Genomic DNA, 12074 nt, shown 5'->3' with positions numbered 1-12074 from the left:
TTTCAAAACAAAGAAATTAATTTTAAACTGAAATTATGAATCTCCAACTACAAAAAATATTTTGAACAAAGTACATAGTTCAGCTTTCAACCAATTGTAGTTGGATTTGTAACCAGAAATATGAATTTTTAACAAAAGAGTTGAATTTTCAAATAAATAAGATAAATTTCCAAACGAAAATGCAATACCATAATTTTCCTTTAAAAATAGTTAATTTTTCATCCAAAAACACGTATTTTTAACTGTAATGATGAATATTCAAACAACATGAACAATGAAAAATGAATTTTTGTCAAAGGAGTAGAACTTGCAACCAAGGAGATTGATTTTCTATACAAAAATGTGAAGTTTCAACCAAACTGTTGAATTTTTAATTAGAAAATATCAATTTTTGAAACAAAAGTAGAATTGTTCAATTTTCAATTAAATATATTAATTCTCGACTAAAAAAGACGAATTTTCAACCAAATAGTTAATTTTTCAGCCAAAGAAATAAATTTTAAACTGAAATGATAAATCATCAACCAATAAAATTAATTTTTAACAAATTAGTTTTATTTTCAACTAAGTATAATTTAGTAGTTGATATTTCAACCAAAAAAAAAAACGAATTTTCAACAAAATAGTTAATTTTGTAACCAGAGATGCATTTTTACCAGAAATTATAAATATGTAACTGAAAATATTAATTCTTTATAAAGGATTTCAATTTTCAACCAAGACGATGAATTTTCTACCAAAAAATATGAATTTTCAACGAACGAAATCAAATTAAACATATTAAATGTTTTTCGATATATCTGCCTAGGGCATCGTGCCCCGTGGTGTCCAAAAATTCAACTTTATATTTTTGGTAATCAATCCACCACAATTTGTTCGTTTTTCGGAAAAAAATCCCAATTGTTTAAATCTTTCAAAATTAACCGATGTCCCCAGACTTTTGAATTTAACATGGGGTTTTAAACGGGAAAAGTTTTTTTTTTCGAAAAAATGGAAAAAAGAAATACTTGTTATTAACTTTTTGTAAATTAAAGCTTATTCACTGCATAAGCAGTTTCATGTATTTTTTCAACATTAATTCTTTTTATTCGGTAATTGAAAGGTTTCCAATTACTTTTGAACTAATTTGTGATTGTTTATACCATTATTATTTGCTTGAACAAATTTTTTTTGTTCTATTAAATCGAATGTAAAAAATAATATTTTTTGTTTAACATATTTTTGAATTGTTTATAGGTACAACTTTGATTTGAATAATTTTTTCTAAGAAATCGTGAAAAGTTATTATTTTATAGAATTAATGACATGAGTAACGAATGTTAAGAGTAATATTTTTTTATTAGGAAATTTAGAAATTCTATAATGATGCAGAAGTGATATTTTTGTGAAAGACAGTTTGAAATTATTTTAACAATTAAAATCACTTACTCCCTTTCATGGGAAAAATTGAAAAAATTCTAGTTTTCTCGAATCTTTTACACCGTTCCAGGCGCGAATTTACATTATGGCCAAACTGGCGATCACCCCCCCCCCTTCCTATCCAGGATGTTTTGGAGAAAAATGTTAATATTTAAATGATTGTAAAAGATTATGTATAATAATCTTCAAATTCATTCATTTACATTGTTCAGCTATCGATTTGACAGTTTATTATAGCATACGTCAGTTTCGACATTATATTTAACTTTTAGTATACATGGAAACTCGTTATAATTGATTTTCAAGTTATTACCTTTGTACTTTAGATTTTGAAAAGCGTGATGTACAATTTGAAAATTATTCATTTTTAACGATTTAGTTTCACGAACCTAATTTTAGAATACTTTAGTTTCAAACGTAGATTGGAATTTCTTAAATTGTAACGGTTCCTATAGCCATGGATTCATTAAATTTACAGCTTCCAATTAGAAATCATATAATTTTCAACGTTTTGTGAATAATTAAGGAAAATATATTATTAAAGTAAATATTAAATAAATATTAAATAAAATAAATAAATATTAAAAATATATAATAATTAAGAAAATAATAAAGAAAATTTCTGTTATTACAATTCAAAATTAAATTTTGAATGCGCAATTGTGAAAGATGTTATTGTTTAAAACCTGGAAACAAAAGTTGTTTTGTTTCAAAAGTTTAAATTCGCAAATATTTGTTTCAAAGCTTCTTAGTTTTAATTGCTCAATCAGGAACTTTATTAATTTTTTTAATGTTCAGTATGTTATACTAGGCTTCTTAACCCGATGAAACTAATTTCAAATGTACAGTTGTTAATGCGATTTGTGCGGATACTATCTTAATCAAGAATTTATTAATCTTTTATGTTAAATACAAAAAAGTAGCCCTTAAAATTAAAAACAAATTTAATATCTATTTTTCTCCATGATACCACAATACAAAAATAAAAAAAACATGAATTTTCAACCAAATAGTTAAGCTTAAAAAAAGACGAATTTTTAACAAAATACTTGAATTTTTAACCAAATAGTTGAATTTTCGACCTAAACAAAGATTAATTTTCAATCAAATGGTGGAATTTTCAAATAAAACTGATTAAACACCTACCAAACACCGAGGATTTTTAAACCAAGTAGTTTAATTTTCAAACAAAAAATTGACTTTTTCATAAGACAGTTGAATTATCAACAATAAAATTAACTTTAAATCTTGAAAGGTGAATTTCCAACAAAAACAAAAAAAGATATTTCTAGAAAAAGATGAATATTCAATCCAAAAGGGCGAATTTGCTATCACAAATACGAGTATACAACAAAAAAAGTAGAATTTTCATCAAAGAAGATTTGTTTGTTTTTACTCAGGAAAGATGAATTTTCAAGCAAAATCCTTTTCATTCAAATGATCGAATTTTCAAACAAAAAGGACGAATTTTCTATTCAAAAACACAAAAGTACAACAAAAAACTTGAATTTTTCACAAAAATAGATTACTTTTTAAAGAGATAGTGGGATTTTCAAGAAAATAATAAAATTTTTAAAGAAATAGTATTTTCAACGAAGCGAGATGAATAAAAAAACAATAATATAATTACGACTTTTTAATAAAAAATAATTAAAGAATTAGCTTTCAACGAAAAATAGTTAAATTATCTTATTGGGTTCTATCCATTCAATTTGCATTCAAGTGGAAAAACGAAAAAAAGTGTGTAATATTTAGAGTATGTGAATAAAATTGAAATCGTTTTATCAAGTGAGAGTGCTGAAAGATGAAATTATTTTGGAACGACATCACAGATCACTTGAGCTGCTTCGGAAATAATCGTTTTCTCACGTATGGAATCAAGAATTGACATGAAACCGCAAGAACAAAGAAAAAATAAATTTTTATCAGTGCCTTGATAATGCTCAAAAAGTCACGCACTTTACAAAGAAAAGGAAAGCCAATTAAAACAGATAATCTTAATAAAGTGATCGAAACGAGAGACGATTTATAAAATTACATATTATTATATCCTTATTTCATGATTTGTTAGATAATTTTCTGAATAAAATTCTTCGAGAATCTAGAATAATTCAGAAGAAAGTTGATAAAAAGTTATATTATAAAACTATATAAAAAATTATTATATTCTTCGCAAAATAAACAGAATTCGCCACTTTATACTATTGATTTATGTTAAAGAAGCTATTTCGGGGTTGTTGTGCTAAATTAATATAAGTATAAATTCACCGGTTTTCCTTAAAAAATGCCAATAGTCAATATTATAAAAATGAACATTTAATTTTGAAAAGGTTCCTTGAAAGTTTCCACTAAATTATAGTAGAAATACATTCAGAATATTACGTAAGATACTTCACAATTGCAATTTCAATTTTTCTAGAAGTTATTATATCCCCTTAAGAATACTCTTGATGAAAAATTCTCTTTCTTCATACAAGGATTCTCTCATCGTTTCGCCATTTCAAAAGACTCAATGTCATAGTGAGACCTTAATGATATAATGATACTATTAAGATTTGAAGAATGCCAATTACTACGAAGGAAAATTGCCATCTCGAAAGAGAAAAATATGTGAGCAGAATATACAATAATTTTCACCATGTATAAAGACGACTTCCTCGTACAATAAAAGAAACATTTATTTCATTCCTCTCAAATATTTGAAGGAATTTTTGTCAGAGAAAATTTATTTAACTTTTAACGATAAAAACTTTATTTAATTTTTTTAAAACTATTTGAAAAAAATGTTTTTTTTTTCTACAGGAATCTATTTTTGAATAAAAAATATATAAGGATTGTTACAAAAAATTAAAAATTTGTGAATATAATATTTATGCCTATAAAAAAGTAAAGATTTTAATACTCATTGGGTCAAAAATTTTCAACTTGTTGCCACAGCCATACATGGGGTAAATTTTAAAAAGATCTTTGTACTTTATATACATTTGTGCACTGATTTTTTTCTAATTAAAGGTCAAAGAATCGACAACGGTCGTATGGTCGATTTTGTCCTACAAGTGAGAACTTTTCTCCATTAAATTCAACTCTATTATATCAAATGTATATTATATATATTTTTAACCTTATGGAACCGCTGATTCAGACATTACAAAATAATTCACAAATTTTATTTTCATGATTATATATACTTAAATATATGTTTCTGATTATGCAAAAATTTTAATTCTCAGTTACCCCGAAAAATGTATCATTTCAATAAATTTATATTATTATTATAATTCATAATTTGCATTTCTATTGAAACAGATGTATTTTCCTTGTCTTGTTTTGAAATTACAGAAAACTACGCATCCTATAAAATAAAAAAATTTTGTTCATAAATTTTATTTCTGATTACGAAAAATTCCTTAACCATCACTGAATACGATTTAAACAAAAAATACGCGTTCTATCGAAAAATGTTTAACAACAAATTTGTAGATATTTTTTGGGTGAAAAATTTTTGTCTATTCGTCTTTTTTCGAAGCTTGTGTCGTTTGCCCAAAAATTTTATTTTGTATTTTAAATGTTGTTTTTTGCGAATAAAACAAAAAGCATACGTTTTATAAAAAAAGTGATTAATAAGAAATTTGCATATCATTTTGGGGTACACAACTTTTGCCTATTCATATTTTTTCATATCTTGCATAGTTTGACCAAAAAATGGGATTTTCATTTTTTTGTGGTTAAAACCAGAACTGTTGGTGAAAATGTGAATTTTCTTTTTTTTAAAGAAAATCCAAAAAGTTGTTTTAATAATATTTTAGGGCAAAGATCTTTTTTCAGAAAAAATTTAATTACAAAATTTTTTAATTCAAAGCTCCATTTAGAATGAAAATACGTTAGGAATTTCGGTTATTCCCTGATAATAATACAAATTCCTTGAAAAATTTGCATGCGCAACACTGGGAACAATAATGCGTGTATTTCTGAAACAGGATTCTTCTTTTGATGTCTCTAGTAGCTTGGGGAGCTTTCATAAAGAATGTCACCGTTTTTTAGCGAATATTCGACCCCCCCCCCATTGTCACGTTTTGTCTCTGTCACAGTTTATTATAATTCGGCTGCCCCCTCCCCCTCATCCCCAAAACTGTTACATACTTTATAGAAGCTCCCTTAAGGGAAAAGCACCCAACCGGCAATGCTAAAAAGTTGTTCTTTTCTTGATTTTTTTCATATCGTGTGTTGTTTGACTTAAAATTTTCGTTTGTCTTTTTGAATTTTGCAAATGCTATAACTCTGATCATTTCCTTTTTATCGGAAAAAGTATTAAGGAAAATTTTTTTGACTTTCCGAGTTGTACGAACTAACGTACTTGACCCTCAGTTTCTGACACTAAAAGATTGTACCAAAGGTCAACCTAATAGATTGATTTTTTCAAAAGTTATCGTGCGCACAATTTTCCGGGGTTTCACGAATGTTTACATAACACATTCGTGAAAGCCTGAAAAATTAAGGAAGTTGGAAAAGGGGATGGACTAGTCATTCGGAAAATTCGGGATGACTATCCAAGCTATGCAAAATATTGGACTGGTTATCCAAAATTTCGGGACGACGCCCTTCCGAGAATTGACGCCGCGCCGTAAGTAGGTGTAACAGAAGTTAAGCGGGGTGCGCGGGATCTGCGACTGTCACTCAGGGGAGCAGTCAGACGAGAACAAACAAAACGGAGCAGGCTATAATGAGTTAGTTGCCACCTACCGTCAGCCCCGAAATCGGCGCTATAGAAGAGGTTCACTGTAATTTCCAATGATAACAAAACATCCATTACATTTTAATTTAAAAGGCTAAAGTCAAAAATGTTTTATATAATTTTCCAACTGCGATATTAATAAAAAATAATACTTTCAGTTGTAAGCTGCGCCCCTGCAAGAAATAATGTAATTTTTATAGATTTAATTAAATTTACACTGATGAGGGCAACCATTGTGTGCCGAAGCGTTTGAAACAATTTAATTGTTTTCAATTCACCTATCCCTAAAACCATCGCAACAACGAACATCAATTTTTAAAAGAAATTTAGTATTCATGGTCAATACAATAATTTAACGGTAATAAACTTTTTGTAAAATCCATCAGAGATTAAAAAGGACGCATAATCATCTTTATTCAATATTATACTCGCCAATATTACGTTTTCTATGCATATAATTAACCGGTTTTACAAGTTTTTTGTTGTTTTTCTTTATATGCATAATTTGCATGCAACTTAAAATCCCCTCTATTTGACGTCTCTTGTTACTAAAGTATATACAAGGGGGGGGGGGAGGATCTGAATCTACATTTTAAACACAGTTAACATTTAGCTATCGTCAAACGTGCACAGGGTACACTCTCACCCATGTCTCTCGATCAGGTATTTTTGATTAAAATTTAATTTTATCCTTTCAAAAATTTTAAGAACCCGAATTCTTAGTTTCCTATAACAGTTAAGAATCGCAAATCTAATGATTTTACACTAATTAATGGGTATATTTACTATTTCATATTATTTTTTAAATGTATTTATTTTAAGTATCAAATTGATTACTTGTTATATGATATTTTTTTATTAAATTGAAATTTTAACTTTATCTTTTTAAAATTTTCAAGTACCTGCATTCCAGTTTCCTCTTAAAGTTAAGAATGAAAGCTCTAGTTATTTTACTCTGATTATTGGGTAATTACTTGAGACGATAAAATTTAAATTGTATACAAATAATTATTTGTCATTAACGAAATTGTTACTATCAGGAAGTGCCTACACGGACCAAAAAAATGTAGCTATTTGTGCAGAAGTTTCGGTACAAATAGCACCTTTCCTAGTTCTATTCGTGCAGAAAAAATCCGATTATTTGTACCGGTTAATTTAACCAAAGTTCGAAAACTACTTTTTATATCAAATATTAGTGAATATTACTTAACTGATAAAATCAGTGGCGGATTTCCCATATAGGATACATATAGGCTGCAGCCTAGAACGCGACAAAATTTAGGGAGCTGCAGAATTTTCTTGCGATAAATTTTTTAAAATTTCTGATTTTTCCTACACAGATTCAGCTTTGGGATGGTGGAAAAAATTGCCATAAAGATTGAATGAAAAAAATTAATTTGTTATTAAACCTACTTACGCAATTTATTGAACAATTTAAAGCATTACATAATTCATCTGATGAATTTTAATTTTACCGCGCAAAATTTTCGTCTTTCTCACTATTATCTCTTTCTAGGAAAAAAGACAAATAAAAGCGCTACACGCCCGGTAATATTTGAGACTACTGTTGATTCAAAATCGAGTTGTTGATTTTTGCCAGCCTAAGGTCGGCTAATTTCTGGTAACCTAAGGGCGGACATTTTCTGTTAGCCTAGGGGCGCAAATACCTAAATGCGCCACCGGATAAAATTAAAAAAATAATAGGCTTTGGAATCAAGGACATTTTTTATCAAATGTTATATTATCGGTTGCTCTCAGATACTTCAATGGAATAATTATAAAAAGTAATATCAAAAGAACTTATCTATGAAAAATAACTCTTCTTCGCGAAAATAACAAATCATAATTTTAACTGTTTACTAAAGTTCTTTGAAACCCACGGGTCACTTCGCAGTTCATCCATATATGCTTATTCACTTTTCAATTATGCAAAGGCAAATTTTTCAGGAAGTTGCGTAAAGCTACAGCATTCGCACTATAATGTATTCTCTGTCTTTTAACTTAAAACGAGAATTTTTTTATTTTTGTAAAAGAAATGTCCTCGCTTGTGGCTATCTTAATTTCAGCCTTCAAAGGCTGTGAAATTTTCTCTAAAATTATTTACTCATAAATAAATTGAGACATCGGGTTTATAGTTAAAATTCAAAATGCTCCGTAAATAAATTTAGATATAATTAATTTATGTATTCACTCTGAATCTTCCCTCTTATAAAATACTCTTTTTTATGTCGGGATTTTTTAAAGTTTAGAAATTTTGGTTTTTATGTTAATTTATCTCTTAAAATTCTTCTTTTCTTGTATTTAAATTTTTTATTAGGACTTTGAAGCCGCAGCCGAGGCTATCAAACATATTTCGCAACGACCAACGGACGAAGAACTTTTAGAACTTTACGGACTTTTCAAACAGGCCACGGTCGGAGACGTCAATACAGGTATTAAAAAATGGTTAATTTGTCTAACTAATTGCTGTTATTTATTGTCATAAATCTTTTAGAAAATGTATGTATCATTGATTGATTAATCTGTGTGATACACAGATTTTGTGTACACTTTTACTTTTTCGAAGTCTACAAAATACAGCTTAAAAAAGGTTTAATTTAATAGAAATACCATTTTACTTTGTAATCAAAATTTCAATATATAAGTAATTGAGAATTTTCCTCAATTAATAGCTAGACCAGGAATGTTGGATTTGAAAGGAAAGGCAAAATGGGACTTTTGGAATAAAAGGAAGGGCATGGCCAAAGAAGATGCGATGAACCAATACATCGCTCTTGTCGATAAACTTATCGAAAAGTACAAGTGATAATAGTGATAACAATTTTTTTTTGGATAGTAGAAAATAGTATATACCATAAATTATTGAACTTTTGCTCAATGATAGTATATTTTGAAGTTGGAACTGTTAAAACTTTACCCTCTATTTCTGTAATTTGTGTACCAATAAAACATAAATTGAAGTTGTTAAATTGTTTCTTGTTATATATCTGAATTTTGTAAAGAATTAATATTATAAAAGTGCTTTTAATTCAGAAGTTTTATTGAAATAAACCATAAATGGGTTTTTTAAAATAAAAAGCAATTTACTACTTTTAACCAACACCGATTTGATGCAGAAAAATTCAAGTTGATAACGATTTATGGACGGTCACGCCAGTTCGTGGTATAATCCATTTCCACTCTCATCATACGAGATTTAAAAATATAACGAGATAAAAAGATTGTTGAATACACTGTATCAGGCGCGATAAGTTTCTTTTATAGAAGTCAAACTAACAATATAAATGTTTCAGAGTGGCCGCTAAAAACAAAAAAAGTCATAAAATTTAAATTTTCATACCAGAAGAAAATGTTTAATTTAAATATATATTGTATTATATATTTAATTTAATACTAAATTAAAGTATTGTTATTTATTTATGAAAAATTAGCGTTTAGAAATGGTCTGGGATTCACAAACCGACCCGTTAAAAGTCTTGTAGCGCGACCCTACAATTAGGTCAATTTTTTGGAAAGTGATCAAAAGATTTCGAGGAATTCAAAAGGATTTCAACAGCTTTCAAAGGAAATTCGTAGGATTTTCAAGGATTTTATATATTTTAAGAAATGTTCAAAGCTTTTAAAAGGTTAAAAGAATTTTTAAGGTTAAAAAGATTTTAAGGCAGTCCAAGGGATTGCATAAAAATTAATTCAGGGATTTATTAGGATTTTAAATATTTCAAGGGGTTTTTAGTTATTAAAGCAAAAATTATGGGAATCTGAAGAATTTTGTCAACTTCATAAAGATTTGAAAAAACTCCATACTATTTCAAAGGTTTTAGGGTTTTTTTTGATGATGTCAAGTGATTACAGAGAATGTTTAAAGATTTTTGATGAGACATGCATGATTTCAGCCCTTTTCGAAGCCTAGGAAGCGGGGCTTCATAGAGAGTTAAAAGTACTTTCTTACTCCCTAGGGAGTGAAAAGTGACACCTCAGAGGTGATTAATGAAAGTTATACATCTATGAGCTTGCAATTTACGATATTCAACCCACTCACCGAAAAAACTCTAAGGAAATTTTGGTTGCACATAATAGAATGTTGCCGTAATTCATGGAAAGTTACCATATATAACTGGTGACAATACTATAAAAGACCGAAAGTTTCCATAAATTTCTGGAAATTTGTAAACATTTCCAAATTGAATTTTGGGTAATTTACCCATAAATTACTTGTAATCTTACCAAAAATTTCATAAATTTTCGGAAATTTATAAAAGCTTCGAGATATAATTTTAGGTATTTTTTCTTAAGTTACCATACATTTTCGGTAATATTGTCATAAATTACCAAAAATTTCATAAATATACGGAAATTTATAAAAATGTTTAAAATTGAATTTTGGGCAATTTATGGTAAGTTACCATAAGTTACCTTTAAAACTACTGTAAATCATGCTTCCTTTATTTGAAATCTAATATGGGCTGATAATTTTTTCGTTAAGATTTTATTATCGAAATGAAAAACTTCTGAAAAATAAAAAATAATGTTTAAATACAATTATGGCGAACAATAATTTTTTTCAAGGAAACTCTAAAAGAGGCTGGTCATATATACTCGGTTGGGGAAAAAGTCAAATAGAAAATTTTAAATTTTGTATAAATGCACTTTCTTAAAATTATGCTTCGATATGCAGTTACTAGGAAATCCGGAAACGTACTTAAAGATAAGTAATTCATAGCAATTCATTACAATTTTACGATAAAAAAAATGTTATACCTACAAACTAAAAATAACGCTGAGATTTTGAACCGGGGGGGGGGGGGTAACTCTCTTTTTATTGTGAATTCAAAGATGTAGGCCTAAAATAAACACACATAAAAAAAAGATATATATATATATATGCATGTGTGTATGTATGTATTATGTATGTATGTATGCATGTATAATGTGTGCATGTATGTATGTTTATGTATATATATGTATGTATATGTGTTTGTGTATATGTATGTATATATGTGTATATTCATTCTTTTTAGTCAAAACGCCTACAATGAAATTTGTTGTTAATGGTTCCTTTTTTGTCAAAAATTGTATTACTTGGCTCAAAATTGAATTTTCTTCAAAATTTGACAATTTTGTCAACATTCATCTTTTCCGTTTAAAAATTCTTTTTTTTCGGTAGAAAATCAATTCTTTTGATTAAAAATGCAAATGTTTGGTTGAAAATTCATCTGTTTCAGTTGGTTGACATTTTCTTTTCAACTGAAAATTTATCTATATTGTTGAAAAGTTAACTGTTTTATCGAAAATACCTGTTTTTAGCTTTGATACAGATTTAAATATTTCTCGAAAATTGGTCTTTTTTTGGTTTTTTATTTTTTTTCTGGATTTACATTTTATATTTCTTCAATTTTGCACATTTGGAATTGAAATTTCTTCACTTTCAATATATATATATATATATATGTGTGTGTGTGTGTATGTGTGTGTGTGTGTGTATGTTTGTGTTTTGGGAGGACTTTAAACAAGATGATTTTAACGACTGTCGGATATGACGTAGTTGTAAATCGACCCTTACATTCTCTTGTGTTTTCTGTAACAGTTTCGTGGTAACTCTAAAAGAGGCCGGTCATCTATACTCTGTTGGGGAAAAAGCCAAATAGAACATTTTAAATTTTGTATAAATGCACTTTCTTAAAATTGTGCTTCGATATGCAGTTGCTAGGAAATCCGGAAACGTACTTAAAGATAAGTAATTCATAGCAATTCATTACAATTTTACGATAAAAAAATGTTATACCTACAAACTAAAAATAACGCTGACATTTTTAACCGGGGGGCGGGGGGGCTCTCTTTTTATTGTAAATTCAAAGATGTAGGCAGTCTGAGAAGACGGCCGGATACTACGAGGGTAGTTCAATAAGTCCTTAGAATGAAGTAT

General features: G+C 28.0%; 1 protein-coding gene across 1 annotated transcript; it reads left to right on the top strand.

The window, feature by feature from the left end:
* The first annotated feature begins 6757 nt into the window (after nucleotides 1-6757).
* LOC117167530 (acyl-CoA-binding protein-like) lies at nucleotides 6758-9069 on the top strand. The gene is made up of 3 exons (XM_033352534.1): nucleotides 6758-6814; nucleotides 8469-8583; nucleotides 8824-9069. Exons 1-3 carry the CDS (start codon nucleotides 6800-6802, stop codon nucleotides 8955-8957), a joined length of 264 nt encoding a protein of 87 aa, XP_033208425.1. The 5' UTR covers nucleotides 6758-6799; the 3' UTR covers nucleotides 8958-9069.
* Nucleotides 9070-12074: the final 3005 nt, after the last annotated feature.

Source organism: Belonocnema kinseyi, chromosome 2 (assembly GCF_010883055.1).
Source record: "Belonocnema kinseyi isolate 2016_QV_RU_SX_M_011 chromosome 2, B_treatae_v1, whole genome shotgun sequence".
NCBI classification, from domain to species: Eukaryota; Metazoa; Arthropoda; class Insecta; order Hymenoptera; family Cynipidae; genus Belonocnema; species Belonocnema kinseyi.
Note: the sequence above shows the minus strand (reverse complement) of the source record. Positions and strands in the feature narration are given on the sequence as shown.

What these genes read in the sequence shown, in the direction of transcription:
- LOC117167530 (XM_033352534.1), top strand. An exon ending in GGTCGGAGACGTCAATACAG is followed by an intron (nt 8,584 to 8,823) that starts GTATTAAAAAAT and finishes CTCAATTAATAG; the next exon opens with CTAGACCAGGAATGTTGGAT.